The sequence below is a fragment of the Pocillopora verrucosa genome, chromosome 9 (assembly GCF_036669915.1).
Source record: "Pocillopora verrucosa isolate sample1 chromosome 9, ASM3666991v2, whole genome shotgun sequence".
Taxonomy (NCBI): domain Eukaryota; kingdom Metazoa; phylum Cnidaria; class Anthozoa; order Scleractinia; family Pocilloporidae; genus Pocillopora; species Pocillopora verrucosa.
Genome location: NC_089320.1, coordinates 5289039 through 5313761, shown reverse-complemented (window position 1 = coordinate 5313761; position 24723 = coordinate 5289039). Strand labels below are relative to the sequence as shown.

The window sequence follows — 24723 nt, the reverse complement described above, 5'->3', positions numbered from 1 at the left end:
GAGGATTTAGAAGGTGATCAACTGTCATGCACTCAGAAAAGAGATGAAAACTATTTTCCTAACACTGAGGATTACTCAAGTGTTTCATCAGAAATTAGTGCTTTGTCTAATTCAGAAAGCTGGGATGAATCTCTAAGTGGTATGTTATTTGTATTTAACCCTGTTATTAAATTTCAGTTAATTTGCTTTCCTTGAGCATACAATAATAATGAATATGTGACCATGAATGTACAAAATGAGCTATAACTTAAACTATCAGTAGATAAGGCACAAATAACGTAATTATGTCTCTTATTCACAGAAAGGATAATGACTATGGATTGTTGTTATCATTTAAGCTAGATGTAAGGAGAAGATAAAAATCTGTTGTTAGGTTGCCCTCTGCTGCCCTTGCGAAATGGCTTTTGGAATTCCTAGGAATTCCTAGGAATTCCCAACCATAAGAACTCTGGTTCTAAAAACCTAGAAATTCCCAGAAATTCCCAGAAATTCAAAGTTTATAACCAACAGGACTTGGAATTCCTAGGAATTCCAACTCAGAGAACCAATGACTTTCCCTGAAAAGCTGTAAATCTAAAAAATTCCTAGGAATTTCTGAGATTTTTTGGGAATTTTTAGGAATACTTAAGAATTACTGGGAATTTTAAGCAAACATTTGAGGCTAATGATATAAAATAAATACTTTAAATTAAAAAACCCAGCTAAAATTCAAGTATTCAATGAAATTTATTTAGAAGCTTAATTAAGGCTTACATGTAAAATATTTTTGATTCATTATTAACATCAATGTGTGGTAATATTAAGATGGAATTTGATTTTTCTTTTCTTGAAAACTTCATAAGGATTAATCCTCAATTACAGCTATTCATATAAAATAGTCCTAATCAATCATTAAATTTGGTTTGACACAAATTGTGAATAAAATCTGTCGATTCTTTTCCATAAAATACAATATCTTGAATTATATTTGAAAACCAAGCACTCTTAGGAGTGAAGGGGTTAATTACAGACAAATAAAATTGATTTTTTTTTATTACAATCTTGTTGTAACTGTAACAATAAATTAGAATGAAGTTATCCTAAACTGCAAACTTAGCTGCTGTTTGTATTTTTTTTTTCCTGGGCTCACAATGAGTTGGCCTTGAATGAGGTTGTCTACAAGAAGCTTGACCATTTTGTATCTGGGTTCCATGACATCTGAATTTGAAAAAAAATATATTTAAATATATATATTTGAAGCTCAGACCAGGCCTTTAAGATGGCTATGAGGAAAAGGGCATTCATTGGATTCTCAAATTGAGAAATCTCTGTTATATTGAGTGACTTTTATATTGGAGTTAGTACATCTCTCTCATATATTTTACTAAAAAAGGTTTGTTTAATAAAAGTTCTTATTATGAATCTTGAATGTTCCCAAACGTGACTAAAGGAATCTTGAAACCTTACTGATAGGTTTATTTCATTGTAAAGCATAAGCTTAAGAAACTGCGGCATGCAAGTGACCGATTCGATTCTCAGAATTATTCTAGTTTCAGTTGCGCCGAGCGTTATGTAAGCTTAATTCAACCCGCTACATCTATTCTTTTATAAGATTTTGATCACGTAACGAATATCGCAATTTCTACTCACCACAAACTTTCAAAATCGTAGCTTTACAGATGGCCTCTCGACCCTTGTTTGTACCAGTCAATATGTCAACTGTTGTCCCTTCTTTTAACTACACGGCGCCAACGACTTTCATTTCTTTTACAACACTCACGCTGTTCTCGTTTTCCCATTGAATCACAATAAAAGCTATCTTTAGAAATGTTATATTAAGCAAAACAGTTGGGAAAACGATCAACCGATGAAAAGTACATTCAAAGATGAGCGCCAAATGGAGTCTTCTTTGTTTCCGATCACGGGCATGATCACGTGGATCTTTTAGGACTTGTAATTGGCTAGCAAAGTGAATCCGCTGGCTTGCCGATTGTAGTGTTAGGAGAAGCGCTCAACTTTATTTTGACTTCTCCGACCGGCTCTCTGCTTCTAGACAATGGATACCTTGGTGATATAAATAATGATGTGAGCTCACTCTATGTAGAAATAATCGACAAGAATCGATCGTATTACAAATGCACGATTTGTGGCCGAAAGTTGTCGAGGAAACAAAGACTCGAAACTCACTTGAGTTGTGTTCATGGCAAAGGTGAAATACAAGCCAATCACAGTTGGGAATGCGACTACAAATCGTCTTTTACCCTCATATTTATAAAAGAAGGATACCACATTAGGAAGTATAAGGATACATAGATGATCCCAGTGTACCAGTACCTAAATCTACAAAGCTTGACCGTAGCAAGCGTTCAGCAACATGTTCCAACACCGCCATCTCGATTCCTCAGTCAGTCGTTTCCACTGAACTTAAAGCAGAGTGCGTCTTACAAAGGAGAAACATTTTTACAAGAGACAAGTAACTATATGCGATTACAGAGGTGCGTTGGAACTCTGATCCACAAATAGTTATGCACTGTCCGAAGTATAAAACAATTTTGTTGATAGCTGACAGACAGAGAAGAACAACAAGTAAACTTTAGAGCTGTTATTATTGAAGTGTGACTTGCAATTTTCATTTTTATATAAAGAAGGACTTGTATTTTGCACCAAAAATAAAGAGATGTAATATTTTTCGGGAGATCCAGATTGGGACATTTAAGAAATTAAGTTATGAAAGGAAACTTGGTTGGTACTTCTCACTACTAACAAGTCTTGTTGACAAATATTTTCAGATCAGAGTTTCAAATAAAGTAAATTGAAGATGTCATTTAAAAGGTGTTTTTTCTCCAGCACATTAACTACCTCTGTCTTGTCTGCATGCCAAATGTTTGCAAAGCGTGTGGATGATCCACAAGTATTGGAACTCTTACGAAAATGTTTTGTAAGAATAAAAACAGCAAAACAAATTACAGCAATTAGTCACGAAAAGAGAGCAAAAAACTAAAAAAAAAAACAGCAACAACAATCATGAAAAAAGAAAGACTAATTAGGTGTTGAATTTGTTTGGCTAAGGCATGAAATTTCTACTAAAAATATTGTCAACAAAAAGTCTCTGACAGTGTTTGAGGCAACTGAGCTTGACTGTTCCAAGGTTTTCTAACAAAGGCAACCAGTAATGTAGGTTAGGGAAGTAACTTATGTTCATAACTAACAAAATTCTTTAAGTGTAGATAACAATGTAGTTATTGTGGAAGTTGTGTACCAAGGAACAGCCAATGAATGTTTGATGATTTTGGCACATCAGTGAACATGAGACATTCATTTGCATCACAATAAAAATATTTTTTGATCATGGAATCCAAGAGTCCTTTGAGGTTAGAAAGCAAATCTGTGATATGAGTACATTGGATTAATTGGCAATTTCCATTTAACATAACTGACAGCTGGTTCATGAGAAAATCCATATTAAGGTAAAGATTTACTAAAACTTAGCTTGAATAATAAATTTCATGATTTTTAAGTTATAAACATATACATGTATGTATATCTCTTGGTAAGTTTTGTATAGCATACCTTTTATTGAGCCAAAGTTTTAAGCCTCTGAAATTACTCCTTTTCTTAAAACCTTCAAATTCAAGGTATTGAGAATTTCTTAGAATTTATGTGGACCTCAGGGTATTAAAATTGCCTCAAATTCAATTCCCAGAAATTCCCAAGAGTTCCACACTTCTTAAATTATAGGCAGTTTGTAAAGCTGAGAATTCCTAGGAATTCCTAAGCATTCCAAGTCCTCACAAAACTGGAGTCTTCCTTTCCCAGAAATTCCCAGTAATTCCAAGCTTTTTAAATCAGATTTATTTGCATAGTTGGGAATTTTTGAGAATTCCCAGGAATTCCTAGGAATTCCCAGGAATTCCCAGAAAACTGGGAATTCAGTTTGCAAGGGTCATTTGCATAATTGGGAATTTTTGAGAATTCCTAGGAATTCCAAGGAATTCCTAGGAATTCCCAGAAAACTAGGAATTCAGTTTGCAAGGGGGGCTTTACTATTGTTTTGAAATGTGTTGGCCCTTGTAACCTTTAGAAAGCAAAACAGGTTTTCAGTGTTAGGTTCACCTCTAACAAAACATTTTGCTTTTCAATACATAATTTTCTGCAGAGTTCTAGAGCTCCAATTCACCAATGGTGTCTTTTCTCCAATTTCTGGTTCATGAATAAAAATCTTGTTTTGATAACACTGTCTCTTTGTTTAATGATTATATGGAGTGACTTGTTTTTATCTTCTTTATCCAGATTCTTCACTTTCATTCCCCTGGGTGAATTCTAAATCAAGCAAATCTCTACAAACCATTCCTGAAACAGAATCAACTCAACATTCATACAAAGCTGCTAACAGTAAACCTGATGTGGTCCATGAAATCCTAGTACCAATGGTAGAGGGCTTCATCAGTGGGGAGAGCATTGGTAACAATAATTATGTTGGAAGTGCTGTCTGTCATAAATGGAACACATCTTCACCAGAGTCAAAAAACACTGAAGAAAATTGTGAGAAAGATGACCACAATGAAAAGCAGGATTCAAGTGAGGAATGGGCTTCCTATTCTGATAAAAGAACCTCACATACTCTGTTAGCATTACATGAGGATACCCCAGTGTGTTGTCTTGATGTTCCTACTCTTAATGTGGAGAATGAAAAAGTCAGTACCAGAGTGATGAACATTTTGAGACACCTCTCACAAATGCTAAACCACAATCTTCAGAATCAATTTGTTCTGTAACTTCAAACCGGCAATCAGCAACACATCCTGGACCAATTACTCAAGAAGCAGCTCAATCTCCCTTAAGCAACCCTGTGTGGAATGGAGAAAGCAAATTGAACATGGCCCCTCCACAGTGTATTGATGAGGAAATACACTCAGGTTAGGAATGGGAAGAATCTGGTAAATATTCTGATAAATATTCTGCAATTGAGAATAGAATTTTTTTTAACTCTCCCTGCTGAAAAAATCATTTGTATACAGATAAAAATAATTATTCAGTGTTCACAAATTCCTGTTGTAGACCTTAAACTGAATTTTTGATATTTATCTCAAGAATTAGTTTCATAGAAATGGTAGAGTGTTATGGAACTACAGGTTATGGCCATAGGAATTATGTGTTCATAGTCAATTTTACATTTATTTCTTCTTGATACCATTCTGGGGCTATATCGATAGAGATTTGGTTTCAAATTCTGTCTTAATTTAACAGAAACTTGTTTGAATATGCAAATACTGGTAGTGAGAGCTTTGGCATTAAATCAAAGAAATGCAATAATTGAGACAAGTGGAGAATTTTTGATTAGCTCAGTTTCAAACCCAGTCAATGCTGCTTCCATGTCCTCCAAATACAATCCCATCCATTCATAAGCCATCCCTTAACTTCCCAGAAAGTTAGATCTAAGACTAGGATTATTCTAAAGCAGGAAAATCTTAAGAACCTGTCCCGTTATTAAAACCAACTCAGTATCTGCATAATGTCATTAACAAGGAAACTTACGTGAGCCATGATATGTTGCCAGCAATTATTGAAGGGGAAGGTCCCGCCAGTTGGTTTGATCTTTGTGAGAATGAAGATGTTGGAAAGAATGAGCATTCAAGATGGGAAATGTCATCTATTGAATCAAATAAGACTGATGGAGGTGTGGAGAAAGATGTCTTTGATTCAGAGGAAGAATTAAGCCAAGAAGAGGGGCTCTTTTCTGAACAAGGGAACTCGCATATTCACCTATCATTACCAGATGATACCTCCGTTCAGAGTCGTCGTCCTGAAGTGGAGAATAAAGAGAGCCAGGTGTGTTTGTTACGTAGAGTTTTTTCCCAGCATTTGTAAGGTAGATCCTTGAGGACAGAATCTTTATTGTTCATTTGCAGAACTATATACAATGTTTCACAAGGTGAGGTGAATGCATGTATAAACCAGCTAACGACTGTATACACGTGGTTTTTTAATCAGTTATGAAGGATTTCAAACTGTGAACTTTAATCTTTGCAAGAGCTCAGTCTTCTTTCATTATTGTACTATTTGCTTGTAAGTGCAAACATGTTTCCTTTCTTTCGAGAATTTTTACCTTTGGTCAATATAACTTGTATAGTCATAAATCTTTGGTACTAATTTATTTCAAAAACATTTTAGTTGATGTTTTTCATACATGATGGCAATCTTGAAAACAGTGCCTGAACACTAATCGCAACAAAGTTCATCAAAATGGCAGCACATTCACATTGCAAGTTTTAATCTCAATTGTCGAATAAAAGAAAATTCGAGCCCAAAACTTAACCTCTTTCTCAGTCTATTTACACACACACTACGTTGCTGATCTAAGCAGTTTTCATTGACACACACGTATGACCTTAGTTTATACAGGATAAGTTCACCAATGCGTTCTCTGTAGTAGTGGCAGAGAGTCAGTTGACCACAATACCGCAAGGCCTGAGGTTTCAATTCCTCATGGGGAACACACAATTTTAGTTTTTGTCTTTCTGCAAGCAGTCCCAACTTTTTGCCGAAGTCCGTCTCACCAGTTAAAAAAAAATCTGAACCGTGAATGAACGCTTTGATTTAGCATTGCAAAAACTACTTTAAGTTCAGTTTTTATTTTTCAGCTCTAATTCCTATCACGTTTAAAATTTGGGAATGGAATTATCGTTAGCTCTAAACCTAATTCTGTCGCTTAAAAGTAATATGTTTGTTTTTATCCGAATCGAGTACTACTTAGATTATTTAGTTTTAGTGTAAATATTTTAAGCGTCAAATAGTGTACTTCAATGGGACAGGAAATAAAAAACTCGCGGCCTAACTGGACGGGATGGATAAAAAGAAAGGCAAACCTGCTCAGAATATATTTGGAGACCATAGCTTTATTCAGAGAAGGGCTAAATTTGTTAAGAAGTGCACAACTTGTGAATTCCTTGATTTTTAGGTGAGTGCAACAAATTTACCACCATTAAATCGTTGTTTACTGGACTTTACTGCCAGATAATTGCGTGGTAATGTGTTAAAAAATTTGTGAAAAGAGAAGGGTTTTGTAAAAAATTCTTCTTTTCAACAATTCTTTCAGGAAAACAACACTTATATTTCGAATGATATTTACCATTGAAAATTGCTCCCAGTTCAGGTTTCATTTTCCAGCCATTATTCTTATCACGTTTAATAATCAAACTATCGTTGATTCCAAAACTAAATTTGTCGCTTGAAAAGTTAGATGCGTATTATTTCCGAAACGAGTATTATTTAAGTTATATAGTTTTCCTTTAAATTTAAAAGCCCTAACAACGTCTCTCGATCGGACCGGAACTGAAAACTGTCTTTAAAGGTTTGAAACTCGTGGTTAAGCAGGAAGGGACAGAAGCCATGTCTGTGGTGAGGGGGATCGTTTTGTTGTTCCATTCTTAGTGCCCCTTCTAACCATTAAATTGAATTATTATCATATGCTTAACTGTTGTACAAGGTAATACTACTTCGGACCTTAGGCCTAAAAAACATTTGAAGAGTATAGTCGTCCGAAAAGCAGACTCAACCATTTACTACTGAACGAATTTAAGAGATCCTCGCGGCTAAGAACACTACTGAACTAGTAGTTGAAAATAAGACCTGAAAAAAATTCAGGCCTGTAGGGTATTTGAACCTATGACCTCTGCGATACCGGCGCAGCGTAGCGTTGGTAGAGCGCTGCACCGGTATTTACTACAATACTTTCTCATTGTTTTTCTTTTCTATATTTTGAAGGACACTTTACTTTTTACGGCTGCAAGAAATGGTCAGACTGATATTGTAAGGTTGCTCATAAAGAACAGAGCTGATGTCAACAAGGGATGGGTACGTTAGAAGGATAAATTATATATGTTATGAAGAGTAAAGTCAGAGTCTGAGAGTAAGAGTTTAAATTTCATTTAAATCTGTAGCAGAATGTAGTCGTCTTAAAAGCAGATTCAACCCTATATCCTTAGGGTGGTCATTAAAGAAGAGAAATGCGGTTTTGGAGGTCCCTCCACTCTGTAAGGCTGCAAGTAATGGTCACACTGCTATTGAAAGGTTGCTCATAGAGAACGGAGCTGATGTCAACAAAGGAAGATGGGTACGTTAGAAGGATAAATTGTATATGTTATAAAGAGTAAAGTCAGAGTCTGAGAGTAAGTCTAAATTTCATTCAAATTTGTAACAGAATGTAGTCATCTTAAAAGCAGATTAAACCATATATCCTTAGGTTGATCATTAAAGAAGAGAAAATGCGGTTTATTTATTACTATACTTTTTTTTTGTTTTTTCTTTCCTATATTTTGAAGGACACTCTACTCTTTGAGGCTGCAAGGAATGGTCACACTGGTATTGTAAGGTTGCTGATAGAGGACGGAGCTGGTGTCAACAAAGGAGGACGGGTACGTTAAAAGAATGAATTGTATATGTTATAAAGAGTTTAGTCAGAGTCTGAGAGAAAGAGTTTAAATTTCATTTAAATTTGTAGCAGAATATAGTCGTCTTTAAAGCTGATTCAATCAGATATCCTTAGGTTGGTCATTAAGAGAGGTTGTCAGTAATTTTCAAGAATTCGGCGACAGAAGCCCAAATTCAACTTGCTTTTTATTTGCTCCAAAAGACCCTTTTGGTTAATTGTTTTCAAAAATAATATTCAAAAGTTCCAGCGAGTTTTTATTTTGGCAAAAAATACGAAAGTTCGAAATCGGCCAAAACGTATCTAATTTGCATAATTTCTATCGGGCTTTGCGTGCATTTTTACAACGCCTCGTACAAGACAACGAAAAATTATCTTGGATTCATTTTTTCATAAGTTCTTTTTTATCCCTCGGAATAGCTTTCCAACTATATTTTATCTCCAACTAACCTTCCTTTCGTTTGTAACCACCCGCGTAAAATTGTTACGGGAAAATTCATTGATTTTCCCGTGTGTGTTATTCGGTACATATTCATTCGTAAACTTTCACATTTAACCATTTCAAGTCCTTTCAAAAACCACAGTAGCTTTTGAATAGATTTTTGTTGTTACTCGCTTTCATCATATGCACCTGCTTGTCGGCACTTTTGTCATCTAGTACATGGTTTTTTTAGGTAAATATAAGTGTCAATGGTCTTTCTGGAAACATTGGTTTTCATGGTAGAAAGCAGCTGAGTTTATACTCGTAACCTTAATTTCTTTTCATACAATGGTTTCCAAACCAATCTTGTATAAATAAGCAGAAACCTTTAATTGCTTTTTCGTTTTTATTTCCTGAGCTGCGCTACTGCAATTAAGATAGGTATTGTTTTCTATACCAGAGCTGTAAATTCGCACCTAGGTTTCCTACTTTAATGGCCTAAAGTTTATTGCATCCGTCTTTTTAATTTTGAGATTCTATCCGTCGTAGAAACAGATGGAATAATTAAGTAGTTTTCGTTTAACTTCAAAGAGACTTTTTCCGCTCCTTTGTGTCCTTATTCAAATATTGCGATTTGTGTAACAATAGCACTTCGCACCAGTTACTTCTTAAGCAAGTACCTTGTACAGCTTTGATGATTACAAACTAGAGTATGCTAGAGGTCATGTCGCTTGTTGGCCTGACCTAGAATAAAAGTACTGTGGAACCCAAGATTGTCTTATCCTTGACGTCCGTATAAGCTCGCTCGAAGTAGATCTCCGTGTACCAGGAAATCGTGACGAGTTTCCGTTCTCGCTGCCGAGTCGTCTCTACAGAGTTAGTTCCCCCAGTTGTTATTGTTCCGTCCGCGAAGATTCAGTTTTCCAGTTTGGGGGCGAAAACCTATCGTCACAAAATACACTATATTCTGTATTCCGTTTGTACGCTGAATTTTGCCATATTTCAGACGACCATAACATGGGGGGTATACAAATGTACATAAAATAAAAGTACTCTTTTCAACGAGCAATTCTTCGTGTTTATCATGTAAAAATTTTATATTTGGCCCGTGAAAAGCGAGCGTGTCAGACCAAAATATACAGCGTGCAATTTCGCGGAGTTCGGCCATTTTCTTTGCTGTACTCCTATTGCAAATCACACGCTACTGGGACAAAACTGGACGTGTTTGGTCTCTACCTCTGTTTTGATTCATTTAAATACATGAATTTTAACTTAAAAATTATACTACCTTCATTGTTAAGTCAACAAACTACCGTTTTAGGTAAAGTTTTTGAGTTTGTTTTTCTCGAGTGCTAACTAAACAAATCGCTGTTTATTGCTTAGGGTTAGCACACATAAAATATTCGAAACATGTAGTTGTCGCAAGAAAATACTCGCTTGTGCATGAACCTCGTGTATACATTCGGTGTTTTGCTCGGTTGCTTTCTACGGATGTCACTGTAATTAAAATAGCATGTTTGTGTTTCATCCCACCTATCATGTAAACATAATCAAAATAAATATATGTTATTTGCCGGCTGGGAGGTTCGTATGGTGAAAAACTGTGACCGAGGTCTTGAAAATACTGCCCGAGGCCGTAGGCCGAGGGCAGCATTTTCAAGACCGAGGTCACAGTTTTTCACTATACGGACCGACCCTTAGCCGGTAAATAACATATTTATTGTTTTTAAACTTGACGAAATTCTTTCCGAAAGAACCCGAATGATTTAGGGCTGAAAATACGATAAGATCTTCCATAAACTGAACAATTTTTGAGCGAGTAAATGGTAGTTAAAATAGAGGTGATGTAAATTAAAGAGAGATGCCTCAGCGAAACATTTTCATTTCCGTAACGATAAAGGTGATTTAAAAGGCTTCCAAACAAACTTTGAAACATTATTTTTACAAGTATCTGTCACAATCTGACACCTGTCAATTAGAGAGCGCGTAAGAAAAAAAAAGCATAAGAGCATTTGAAAAACAACGGAACTAGTTTGGCAAGGACTGTCACGACAATGTTTTCTTCAAAATCAGTCAATGATCTAACGGAAAGTATTATTCACTCTCATCGACGATTCATTCATGTACGAAGATTTACGTCTGTTCATTAAGTAAACGGCGAGGAAAGTAATTGTGAGTAAATTCAATCTTTTTATTTTGAAGTTGTGAGAGTTTGCTCGTTTGTTTGCTGCAATGGCGTGTGTAAATCTGGTCTTTCCTTCACAAAAACTAAATTCGAACGGCACACTCCAACGAGACACAATGGAATTTAATGCGGCCTTTTCTCAAAAAATTCCTTCAGTTTCTGTTGTGTAATTTACGGTACAAATGTCCAAATTGAACGGAATTAGAAAGACTCACCGGGAGCGTATATTTGTTGTAGAACTTAAATTAAAACTTTGCTCGCTCTTTCTCTACTAACAATTTTCTCGAGAAAATTCAGATGTTAAATTAACGAAAGTTCCATCGTTCAGTTTAACTGTAACCAAATACCTCACGTTTTAACTTTCTGGGTACTTTTTGTGAACGATTAAAATTAATTGCAGACAGTTTTTAGGCCGCTTGTCAACCAACGTTATAACACTATTGTTTATACAAATTCATTCTGAAACCAATATTTTTCTGTCAACCAAAGTGATTTGAGAGAGAGAAAAGAGAGGATTCATAAGTTATTTATTGGCTTGAGGTAGTGACCGACTTGTTTGCTTTAAAATACTGCCCAGCCGGAAAACGAGTTATATTTATGAAAAATGACAATGAAAGTTGGGATGTACTCGACGACTCACGAAAGCGTTACCGTGGCCCGTGGGCAGAGATAGGAAAATACTGACCGGGTAAAGAACCAATCAGATTGCAGGATTCGTTACCGTGCCCTCTAAAAAAACAATAAATATATGTTATTTGCCGGCTGGGAGGTCCGTATGGTGAAAAACTGTGACCGAGGGCAGCATTTTCAAGACCGAGGTCACAGTTTTTCACCATACGGACCGACCCTTAGCCGGTAAATAACATATTTATTGTTTTTAAACTTGACGAAATTCTTTCCGAAAGAACCCGAATGATTTATGGACGTAAATACGGCAAGATCTTCCATAAACTGAACAATTTTTGAGTGGGTAAATGGTAGTTAAAATAGAGGTGATGCAAATTTAAGAGAGATGCCTCAGCGAAACATTTTCATTTCCGTAACGATAAAGGTGATTTAAAAGGCTTCCAAACAAACTTTGAAACATTATTTTTACAAGTATCTGTCACAATCTGACACCTGTCAATTAGAGAGCGCGCAAGAAAAAAAAAGCGTAGGAACATTTGAAAACAAACAGAACTAGTTTGGCAAGGACTGTCACGACAATGTTTTCTTCAAAATCAGTTAATGATCTAACGGAAAGTATTATTCACTCTCATCGACCATTCATTCATGTACGAAGATTTACCTCTGTTCATTAAGTAAACGGCGAGGAAAGTAATTGTGAGTAAATTCAATTTTTTTATTTTGAAGTTGTGAGAGTTTGCTCGTTTGTTTGCTGTAATGGCGTGTTTAACTCTGATCTTTCCTTCACAAAAACTAAATTCGAACGGCACACTCCAACGAGACACAAGGGAATGTAATGCGGCCTTTTCTCAAAAAATTCCTTCAATTTCTGTTGTGCAATTTAAGGTACAAATGTCCAAATTGAACGGAATTGGAAAGACTCACCAGGAGCGTATATTTGTTGTAGAACTTAAATTAAAACTTCGCTCGCTCTTTCACTATGAACAAATTGCCCGAGAAAATTCAGATATTAAATGAATGAAAGTTCCATCGTTCAGTTTAACTGTAACCAAATACCTCACGTTTCAACTTTCTGGGTACTTTTTGTGAACGATTAAAATTAATTGCAGACGGTTTTTAGGCCGCTTGTCAACCAACGTAATGACACTATTGTTTATACAAATTCATTCTGAAACCAATATTTTTCTGTCAACCAAAGTGATTTGATAGAGAGAAAAGAGAGGATTCATAAGTTATTTATCGGCTTGAGGTAGTGACCGACGTGTTTGCTTAAAAATACTGCCCAGCCGGAAAACGAGGTATATTTATGAAAAATGACAACGAAAGTTGGGATGTACTCGGCGACTCACGAAAGCGTTACCGTGGCCCGTGGGCAGAGATAGGAAAATACTGACCGGGTAAAGAACCAATCAGATTGCAATATTCGTTACCGTGCCCTCTAAAAAAACAATAAAATACGAAATTATATGGACAGGCGGGTTACCCCAGCTAGGCGGGTTACCTCACCTACCTGGGGTCCCCCACCTCCATTTTAACAGGCCCTTACATGTAATTTGCTTTAAGGTTATGCCAGTGGAATAGATTATAAATTAAAGAACAATATAAGCGACGGGCCAATTTCAGCTAAAAACACGTCGACAGAGCCGGTATCTTTGTAAACAGCGATTTGTTTATTTAGCACTCGAGAAAAACAAACTCAAAAACTTTACCTAAAACGGTGGTTTGCTCACTTAACAATGAAGGTAGTATAATTTTTAAGTTAAAATTCATATATTTAAATGAATCAAAACAGAAGTAGAGACCAAACATGTCCAGTTTTGTCCCAATAGCGTGTGATTTGCAATAGGAGTACAGCAAAGAAAATGGCCGAACTCCGTGAAAATGCACACTGTATATTTTGGTCTGGCGTGCTCGCTTTTCACGGGCCAAATATAAAATTTTTACATGATAAACATGAAGAATTGCTCGTCTAAAAGAGTACTTTTATTTTATGTACATTTGTATATCTCCGATGTTATGGTCGTCTGAAATATGGCAAAATTCAACGTACAAACGGAATACAGAATTTAGTGTACTTTACGCGGGTGGTTACAAACGAAAGGAAGGTTAGTTGGAAAGCTATAAAAGATAAAAAAGGACTTATGAAAAAATGAATCCAAGATAATTTTCGTTGTCTTGTACGAGCGTTGTGAGAGTGCACTGAAAGCCAGATAGAAATTATGCAAATTAGATACGTTTTGGCCGATTTCGAACTTTCGTGTTTTTTGCCAAAAAAAAAAAACTCGCTGGAACTTTTGAATATAATTTTTTAAAACAGTTCACCAAAAGGGTCTTTTGAAGGAAATAAAAGGCAAGTTGAATTTTTGCTTCTGTCGCCGAATTCTTGAAAATTACTGAAAACCTCTCTTAAAGAAGAGAATGTGGTTTATGTATTACTCTACTTTTTTATTGTTTTCCTTTCCTATATTTTGAAGGACACTCCACTCTTTGAGGCTGCAAAAAATGGTCACTCTGATATTGTAAGGTTCCTCATAGAGAGAAGAGCTGATGTCAACAAAGGAGGACGGGTACGTTAGAAGGATAAATTGTATATGTTATAAAGAGTTAATTCAGAGTCTGAGAGTAAGAGTTTAAATTTCATTTAAATTTGTAGCACAATGTAGTCGTCTTTAAAGCAGATTCAACCATATATCCTTAAGGTGGTCATTAAAGAAGTGAAAATGCAGTTTACATATAACTATACTTTCTCATTGTTTTTCTGTTTTATGTTTTGAAGGACACTCCACTCTTTGAGGCTGTAAGTAATGGTCACACTGATATTGTAAGGTTACTCATAGAGAGCGGAGTTGATGTCAACAAAGGAAGCGGGGTACGTTAGAAGGATAAATTGTACATGTTATAAAGAGTTAAGTCAGAGTCTGGGAGTAAAAGTATATATTTCATTTAAATTTGTAGCAGAATGTAGCTGTCTTAAAAGCAGATTCAACCATATATCATTAGGGTGGTCACTAATGAAGAGAAAATGCGCTTTATATATTACTATACTTTTTCATTGTTTTTGTTTTCTATATTTTGAAGGACACTCTACTCTTTGAGGCTGCAAGAAATGGTGACATTCTTATTGTAAGGTTCCTCATAGAGAACGGAGCTGATGTCAACAAAGCAGGACGGGTACGTTAGAAGGATAAATTGCATATGTTATAAAGAGTTAATTCAGAGTCTGAGAGTAAAAGTATATATTTCATTTAAATTTGTAGCAGAATGTAGTCCTCTTAAAAGCAGATTCCACCATATATCCTTAGGGTGGTCATTAAAGAAGAGAAAATGCGGTTTTTATTTTACTCTACTCTACATATCTGATGTCAACAAAGCATGGGTACGTTAAAGGGATAAATTGTATATGTTATGGAGAATTAAGGCAGAGTCTGAATTAAAAGTTTAAATTTCATATAAATTTGAAGCACAATGTAGTCGTCTTAAAAGCAGGTTCAACCATATATCCTTAGGGTGGTCATTAAAGAAGGGAAAATGCGGTTTATATATTACTATACTTTCTCATTGTTTTTGTTTTTTATATTTTGAAGGACACGCCACTCTTTGAGGCTGCAAGAAAAGGTCACACTGATATTGTAAGGTTGCTCATAAAGAACGGAGCTGATGTCAACAAAGGAAGAGTGGTACGTTAGAAGGATAAATTGTATATGCTATAAAGTGTTAAGTCAGAATTTGAGAGTAAGAGTTTAAATTTGTATCAGAATGTAGTCATCTTAAAAGCAGATTTCACCATATATCCTTAGGGTGGTCATTAAAGAAGAGAAAATGCAGTTTATATATTAGTATACTTTTTCATTGTTTTTGTTTTCTATATTTTGAAGGACACTTCACTCTTTGAGGCTGCAAGAAATGGTCACACGGATATTGTAAGGTTGCTCACAGAGAGCGGAGCTGATGTCAACAAAGGAAGCGGGGTACGTTAGAAAGATAAATTGTAGATGTTATAAAGAGTTAAGTCAGAGTCTGAGAGTAAGAGTAAATTTCATTTAAATTTGTAGCAAAATGTAGTCGTCTTAAAAGCGGATACCACTATATATCCTTAGAATGGTCATTAAAGAAGAGAAAATGCGGTTTTTATTTTACTCTACTCTACATATGTCATTGTGTTTTTCGTTCCAGTTTTTTGAGTCTAATCCATTCACTACGGCTGCCGGAATTGATAACTCTTATTTTTTTTTTTTGGTTGCTTACAAGGAGCAAAGCTTATGTCAACAAAGTAGGAGGGGTTAGTTAAAAGTATAAATGGGATATGTTATGAAGAATTTAGTCAGATTTTGAAAGTCAAATATTTTATTGCTGTTCAAAGATTTTTTTTTCTGTCGAATAAAACGTTGCTGGAAGTTGCGAGCTCTTTCTATTTCTTTCTCGTTTTCCTTTCGACGCGTTATGGTGCTACCCAAGTCATTAGATGATATGCTTGCAATCTACTACGAAACTTGGATAGAAAGCTATGGAAACCTGGCCAGAAAAAAATATTTCGAGACGGGAAAGGGCTTAATTTCTTTAGAAGCTTAAAAGTTACGAATGTCTTTTGTTTGAGTGGTACGTAACAGATTCACCATATTTGAATCGTTGTTTAGTAGACTTAACGTCCAGAAAATTGCGTGGCGATGTATTGAAATTTTTAAAGAGAGGAGGGTCCTTTAGCAAATATCTCTATTTAACAATACTTAAGGAAATGAGCACTCATATTTATCATTGCAAAAACTACTTTAAGCTAAGTTTTCATTTTCCAGCCGTAGTTCGTATTACGTTTAAAATTTCGTAGTCGAACTATCGTTTACTCCAAAACCAATTTTGTTGCTCGAAAAGTGAGGAGTCTATTTTTTTTCCGAATACATTATTACTTAGTTTATTTAGTTTTCATTTAAATGTTTTAAGTGCCAAATAGTGTACTCCAATCGGACCGGAAATTTTTTTCGGATGCGTGCAACAGACTCACCCTAATTAAATCGTTGTTCACTAGACTTTACTGCCAGATAATTGCATGGTAAGTGTTGAAAATTTTTAAAAAGAGGAGGATTTTTAAATAGTTAGGTACGGTCAGTGACACGTGCAGCTGTGCCTCGTGTACCACTTTTTTGTTTTAAATATATTTTGACGTCTTCTGTGATGTTTCGAAACAGATGCACAGGAACACGGAATCTGTTTTTTTTTTTTATATATATGTGTGTTTATTCAAAAACATTTATGTTGTCGACAGTGACGTCATTTGTGAGCCTGTTCTCAAATAGATCATGTGTAAGAATCATTCCAAATACTATAATATTATGAGCTAAATTATACCCAGATTTTGATTGGTTTATATCTCAGATCTGTTGGAGGAAAGACGCATAGATGACGTGGCCCATAACAGCCTTTCGCGTCTCTATTATATAAAACAAATAGATTCCAAGTTGCCGTGGGTCTGTTTAGTAATAGATCCCAGAGGCCTTTCAAAAATGAAGTTTATTTATTTCTCTTTCGACGAAGTAGTTTCGGATATGGATCGCGTTGTTTTGTCTGCATACTGCGATTTTTCAGGTGAAAAGGTCGACTGACTGAGTACGCTGTGCCCCATGTGCAACTGTTCTGTTCTCACCATATTTTTACGTCATCTTCTATCTATTACTGAACAGACCAATAGCATCTTGGTTTATATTTGCCGGTTAAATTTAATTTAGTTATCATATATAAAGAATACTTCATGTAAAGTCTGTTCGGACGGTATTTACACACGATTTGGTAGTAACGGAAATCGAACTTGTGAGCGAAGCGAACGAGTGAGATTTCTGATACAATCTGGGGAGTGCGTAAATACCTTGTGGTCAGACTTTCCATGATGTATTTTGTTGATTCCAAAAGGAGATTTTATCATACAACTTTACTTTTCTTTAGGTCATTAAATAAGGGAAGGTAAGCTTTACATATTTCTTTCTCATTTTGTTATTTGTTTCCTAGCTTCTTGGCTTGAATCCACTCCAAAAAGCTGTCGAAATTGGTCACAGTGATATTGTTAAGTTGCTTGTGGATAATGGAGCTGATTTCAATGAAGCAACCTTGGTACGTAGTAACCTCAACTGTAATTTTGTAGAGTTTAGTCAAAGCATAAACTTTAGTCATAGTGATGAAACATGTCCTCTAAAGTCAGTGGTGTACTCCTGAAGATGTAGTTACCATGGTGTGTAAAGATTGTTGCTACACCCTTGCTTTAAAAGAGATATCGAACGCTCAGTCATGAGGGTTATAATAGTTTTTTTAAAGCGAAGGTGCCCTTTTTGCTTAGTGGCTTAAATTCTGCATACAAAAATACTCCTGGTGATCTCTTGCTGCGTAGAGCTGCCGAGTGCGGTTTGCATATGGGGAGATTTGACCGCATTCAATTGCTTCTCTTCGTGGAAAATACTTAGGATTTGCATGTACATCTATCTTCTAACTGTGCTGTCTCTCTTCAAGATAAATAATAGTTCAGTTGCTGTTTAGATGAATGCAATGTTGAATTCACGAGGATGTCATTCTCATGAGTTCGGATTATCATTTTTAGTTTACCTCAAAAGAGATATGGAAAAGCCTCATCAAGAACGTCATTGTTTTATGCCATTCATGGGTCTAATTATGATTGTTTTGCAAAGTATAAAACTCGCTGTAGGTTTTATTAACTTTACTGTGAATGCTATTTCACATCTGCTAAGCATATGTTGGTTGGATGCTACACACTAAGTGTCTTGAATTCTGGATAATGTTGAATTCTGGATGAGGGTCACAGTGTTGTTTCATGTGCGCCGCCTCTACTCACCCAGTAGTATTTATACACGCAATTTACTAGTTGGTGGACTGTTGTATAAGGTGATATTCCTCACTTTTCTTCGTGAATGGAGTTTTGTCAAGGTTTCAATTGATGAACTGAATTGAGTTTTATTATCTGGTTTCGATTCGATTAACTGAAGAGAAGCCTTGCCTGAGGGTCCTCGCTCGTGTTGTTTCGTAAGGAGTACCTCTTTACACTCAACAGTGTAAATGCAGACTAGCTACAACTCTTAGAAATGTTTAGCTACAACCTTATAGAATAGAGTTGGCTGCAGCCGAGGTAGATTTCACATAGACTGTAGCCCTTAGAGAAAAATGGTTGACTTTTAACTATCTCTGTCTCGTTCTGTTGTTATTTTGAGAATCATTACTTTCTAGCTGAAGTAGTAGTTGCTCAAATCCTCTCCCTCTCTGTTCAGAAACTGCCATTGCAAAACTACGTCAATTTTAGCTTCTTGAGTAAGACTGCTCAGTGAACTCATGAGTGTTTTTTAATTATTTTCCAGGCCATTGAAATCGAGCTGCTTGTAGAGATCCTGCGTAGAGAGTTCGAAGCTGATGCCAGGGTATGTTTGGTTGTTCTCCAGAAGAAGTTCAATTTTGTAGTAGAAATTCCGCAATGGTTAATTGACCATATTTACCTTCAATATTTGACATAAACAGTACGTCAAATGGTATATGTCAGGAGACGAGCTTCATGTTATGTGCATTTTGTAAATACTCCTGTATTAGCACGAACTTATTTAGCTGAACTTCGTTGATCTTCGTTACATCTCAGATGTGATCAAGAGAATGTTTCCTCGCTTGCAGTCTCTTGGCTGAATTTAAAACGCTTCATGAATTTAAAAGTATTTATTATTGTGAAGCATGTCAAGTGGTGCATTCCTACCCGTGCTGTGTTCCAAAAGATTTACTTTAGCAGGCTGAAAAGGGTGATATCCACAATTTGTATTGTATATCATTTTTTCTTTAAGCATCTCAGCGGTCCGGAATCGTAAATCCTCGAATCTGATTGGCTAATTCCGCGCCCTCCAGCAGTTCTTATTTTTCCATCGAGACCCAGGCGCATTTTACACCTTTCAATCGATTTACGAGAGAGGCTTAATGATGTAAATGTTGTAACAAGTGATTCACATTTATGGATTCAGACAGCGAAGGCTATCAAGCGACAGCGAATTTTATCATCCCGAAAAGAAAAACCTACTTCAAGACAAAGAAAACTATCATGAAATACAAACTGCCGCAGAAATGACAAACATATTTCGGGTTCCTTTGGCAAACATTTCGACAAGTTTCAGAAAAAAAACTGTTTTTCACCAGCCTAGGTCGGTCATTATTGGGAAAAGCTGTGCCGTCTGTCTTGAGTTCCACCCTCGAGCACAGTCTTTTTTCCAATACGGTCCTTCCAGTTGATGAATAATGTTTATTTGTTTATCTGATGTGTCTTAAACATTTTTTGTCAGTGTTTATTTGCAGCTCTAAGCTTAGTCATAGTTCTGAGAGTGTAAAGCAACAACTTACATTCTAATAATAACAATGTGTAGCTTTTAGTGCATTGACTGATTGTTGTATCATTTGACCTACTTTCAGGATACTAAACTATCACTTGAAAGAGAGTTAGATGTACAGGTATGTTTGGAAGTTCTAAAGGTATATTTCTGAAAAAATTTTTATTAATAATCTCAAAAATCAGTCGTATGAGTGGAGTGATGCGTCAACCCTCACTCTGAATTCATCTACAGTTACACTTCTTGTAGGATGTGTGGTGATTGATTAAGTTAATGTCTGGCAGCTTGTACTTGTCAGAAAAAAGAAGACGAAGAAGAACAAAACAGAAAAACACTTTGAACTAGAAAACATTCAGCAAATACGTATTGTAAGGGTGACAAGTAATTGATAATAGAGTGGTCCATAACTTTTGAGCCTTGTAGTGAAAGAGGGAGAGTAGTTTTTTCGTCGTGAACGCGGAACATAGAAAAATTAACGAAAAATTCAGAAGTTCGATTCCTCGTGGGAACTTTATTTTTTCTACGCACGTGACAAAACGATAAACATCTCTCTCCAATTAAGGGTTAATGCTGAAGTTTCCTATGTTTTGTCATTTGCGTTTTTCACCTTTCCTATCTCTTATCTTTTTACATTACCCTGCTTCCACGTCTTTTCCTTTCACCAAGGGCTACTGAGTGTTATCAACACAACTATGGCTAAGAAATGATAACATACTTTTACACTTCGCTTCCTGTTACATTGTGAACTTTTTTCTCTCCTCGTAGCTGAGAGGGAAGAAGACAGCAAGTTTGCCTAAAAGGCCAGGAAAGAGGTTGAAAACCCAAACAGAGATACCCAGTCCGAGAGACATCGTTGAAGAAGGCAAATATGGAAAAGACTCGATGACAGATGTTGAGCTTGGCTTAAACTGTTTACGTATCAGCCCGAGATGTGAACAGTTTAAGCCTTGCATTATGGAAGAATCGCCCGGTGATTCTTCCATAATGCATGATGATTTTAAGCCTATCAACAAACATATGGACAGAGTGACATTAACAGATGTAGGCAATGCTAAACAAGGTCACTGCGGTGTTGTTGAAAAAGCAAAAACACACCCTAGTGGTGATACTATCATTATTTATGAAAGGAGGATCAATGAAGAAGGATCCAGTGTGGGTGAAGCTTTTGGACTGGCGACTAAGGATCTCAAAGGTACTTGGGAGGATGAAGAAGTGATGGCTGAAAATGTTCAAGTTGGTTCAGTTGTTAAATACGTTCAAGTAGGGGATGAATTCCTCTTTCAAGGAAACACGAAACGTCCACGATGGGTGAGCAGGCTTTTTTATTATTTTTTTACTTCGATTTGGAATACCTTGCTGTCTAGAAAAAAGTAATCCCTAGATAGTGCGTTTGAAACGTTCGAACTGTTCATACAATTAAGTACTTATAATTTCATCGTGTAGAATTAATCATAGAGTCGATTTTTAAAAATAACCGCATCATTTTCTGGGTGACGGGATTTGATCGATCCTGACCATGATCATATCTTTGGAGTACCTTTTGATTTGTTTGTTTGCTTAGTTTTTGTTGATGATGCTGTTCTTATTGTTGTTGTTGTTACTGTTGCTGGTTTTTTTTAATTATAATCTTATCTGGACTCTTAAAAGGTTTGTGCACTTCAAAGGTGGCAAGGTATTTATTAAACAATGCTTTTGGTTGCAGGATATGGATAAGATTTTCCTGGACCTCAGCTGTGCTGAAGGCGCTCACCGAGGCATAGGAGATTCTCTTCTTAACTCCAAAATTTTAACCGAAGATAGTTACCAAGACTGTACACCTAAGGCACCTAAGGAGACATCATACTTCTTTAGCTGGACATCAAAACTGAGGCATGTGGGAGATAACAAAGATGTTGTGGATGGCGCTGTTGTGGAGATGGAAGAACCACTTCTGACTTCAGGAGTTGAGTAAGTAAGCCGTCTTACCCAGTTCTCGGCGAGGGCCTCAACCTAAGTAACTACATTGAACTTCTTATATTGTGTAATGTTCAAACTAAATAATCACCCTACCTTTTACACCCTTCTGCAGAAGAATGTTTAAATCATAACAGTAATAGTTTTTAATTTTTCCCCCACGCACTTTCGTCACCAATCGATCTGAATAATTATTATGATCAGGTCGTTAATTCCAACGATATGTGTCGCCTAGGGAGGTTAACCTCCCAGAAGGGCGCAAGGCTTGGCAACCACCCACCCGCCAGAGTTTTGTTGCCTGTCAGAAAAAACCAGAACTGCGTCATTGAAACATTTTATTTTCTTTCCTTGATTAAATGTGAAGATTTTATCAAAGGTAACCAAGGGAAGGGAGTCGGGTTCATCTCAGATACTCAAGATCACAATTACAAAACGGTAGATAAAGAAAGAAGAAAAAAAGTTGTAAGCCCTAACCATAAAAATAAAACCATGAGCCTTGACTATAAGGCTTATGGGACCCTTATGAGGAAATTTTGGCTGTCAGGGGGGGTATGGAAGCAAAAAGTTTTGATTCGTTTGTATTGTGTAATATGTCTTCTTTAAACAATTTAAAAATATTGGATGGATAAGCAAGTGTTCCTGGCGGAATAGCAGTATTCCTTGAGGTTTCTCGCCAAGAAACCTGATATTAGCTTTTAGAGTTTTAAGACCAGCTTACGCCTGTAATGATATTGTAGATGCTCAACTTTTTTTATTTCTTTCTACTCAGGAGACGAGCTTAAAGAAACATCAGTCGAAGCGGAGAATCCTGAAGCTGATCCTGAGGAAAAAGACGATGAAGATGGGAACGCCTTTTGAGTCCAAGGAAATATCAAGTTTAATTATTTGACCGGATACATGAACTGCCATGTCCAAGAAATAGGAGAAAATGTCCACCTGAAATCGAGTTGTGGAAGTTAAAACTGACGCCAAAAGGCGATATTTTTTAATGGGGATTGAGAACACAATTTTAAGATTAATGAAATAATCAGTGCTGTTTTTCAAGATGTATTATGTAGATATTTATACATTCTTAAAACATAATGTTATATTTCAGTCATTGCTGAAGTTCCTGAATTGAGCACAACGTTTCAGAAGCCTTCGTTGGCTTACATGTCTATTGTTTGCCTTTAGTCCTTTAGGTACGTTTTTGTTTTACTTCAGTGCTTTAGTTGAATATCAAAACTTACCCTCCTAACGAAGCACAAAGTTAAATTGAAGCCAGTCTCACCCTAGTCACATGTTTGTGACTTGAGGTTTCATTGGCTCTATGTGATTTTTACCATTGTTCTGGTTTTTACAGAACTTAATGGCAAAGGACTCAACCACACCATAGTTAGTGGGTTTAACCAAACTATTGAGAATTTGTAAAAAAAAGATTTGTAAAGAGTCTCTATCATAAGGCAGTAGATGGTCCTCAGTTTTAAAGAATTCCATACTGATTTGGTTAAGTGCGGGAAAGAAGTACACTTTACGCCTGTCCTTGCAGTGAAGGGAAAGCTGCATAAAGCGCTAACTTAGTTTTACAGGGCCTGTAAGTTTCTGTTTTAAATTTTTAAAGGACATCAGCTCACAGATTTTTAATCTGTATTTTGACGTCATTAATATGAATGTCCTAAAAAGGGAGTTTTCCCTTAGTCCAATACTAAGGTCAATATTGAAATGACCCAGAAGATACATAAGTAGTTATGTTTTATGTTTATGTTTTAGTCACAAGTTATATTTTGCCTTTTGTAAACAAAGCATTCGTTCGTTTGAAATTTCCCCCCAAAAATATTAAGCATGAAATGGAGAAGGAACGCTAGTAACTTCAAAGTTTGCAAAAATGCAAATGTTTGTAGTATGAGGTCAATTTTATTTTTAATAAGCGTTAGAAAAGTTTTCATTTATGATACCATGCCTAATTAAAGAATTGATTTTGGGTGATTAGGTAAAAAAGGGATAAGCATATTATCCAAAAATTAATCAATATGTAATGTTATGTATAGTAATAGAAGCGTATAGCTCTTATTAGATCAGGTTCAGGTTATGTGCATTTATAATTTAAATAGTTATTATCCGTATTATTACGCCTAGTTTCAGTATATATCTTCGTTTGCGACAATAAAGAGACATTAATTGAACTTATGGGCTTGTACGGAATGACTAAGAATCAATTGTTTTAAATACTACAACTCTGAGTTATTCCTAAGCGATTTGATGTATGTCCCTTTTCACATTGTTAATATTTTTGACGACTTCGACGATCAAATTGATGTATTCAATAGGTTATTTCTCGACACGCTGAGTGAACAAGCACCAATTAAACGCATCAAGATCAAGTCACGCCCGAATCCGTTTATCACACCTGAGATCAAACAATTGATGAAAATCCGCGACAGCTGGCAGAAGAAGGCGCGTAAAACAAACGACAAACTCCACTGGAACGCTTTCCGATTTTTTAGGCAAGAAGTTAAACGAGAGATAAGAATCACTGAAAAGGAATATGTTCGCTCCGAACTAGTGAAGTGCAACGGAAACACAAACACTGGAAAGTTATAAATCACTGCCTTCCCAACAGAGATCCACCACTGACTATTGTCGAAGATCCAGTGGTCCAAGCGAACAGATTTAATGATTTCTACGTTTCAGTAAGGGTAGCTGCAGCCACTAAAACCAAGGCCCTATGCGATCACAGTGGCCTCTCGGATGAGTCAGTCGAGCTCGTGGTACCAGCTGCGGAAGATCTCCAAAATGCGAATAA

General features: G+C 36.1%; 1 protein-coding gene across 3 annotated transcripts; it reads left to right on the top strand.

Moving 5' to 3' along the window:
* On the top strand, positions 1-24083 carry LOC136283436 (kinase D-interacting substrate of 220 kDa B-like). 3 transcript variants are annotated; one of them, XM_066172338.1, is made up of 17 exons: positions 1-139; positions 4270-4895; positions 5537-5808; positions 7744-7833; positions 7965-8092; positions 8301-8393; positions 14115-14207; positions 14417-14437; positions 14719-14811; positions 15225-15317; positions 15516-15608; positions 17635-17736; positions 18987-19046; positions 20071-20109; positions 20754-21296; positions 21691-21935; positions 22711-24083. In XM_066172338.1, the coding sequence occupies exons 4-17, from the start codon at positions 7830-7832 to the stop codon at positions 22721-22723; spliced, it is 1620 nt and encodes a 539-aa protein (XP_066028435.1). In that variant the 5' UTR covers positions 1-139; positions 4270-4895; positions 5537-5808; positions 7744-7829; the 3' UTR covers positions 22724-24083. The 3 variants fall into 3 exon arrangements, with proteins under 3 accessions (XP_066028435.1, XP_066028433.1, XP_066028434.1); XM_066172336.1 differs by having other exon boundaries at positions 14417-14509; XM_066172337.1 differs by having other exon boundaries at positions 14417-14509; positions 21691-21939.
* Positions 24084-24723: the final 640 nt, after the last annotated feature.

What these genes read in the sequence shown, in the direction of transcription:
- LOC136283436 (XM_066172336.1), top strand. An exon ending in ATGTCAACAAAGGAAGCGGG is followed by an intron (nt 14,510 to 14,718) that starts GTACGTTAGAAG and finishes TATATTTTGAAG; the next exon opens with GACACTCTACTCTTTGAGGC. An exon ending in ATGTCAACAAAGCAGGACGG is followed by an intron (nt 14,812 to 15,224) that starts GTACGTTAGAAG and finishes TATATTTTGAAG; the next exon opens with GACACGCCACTCTTTGAGGC.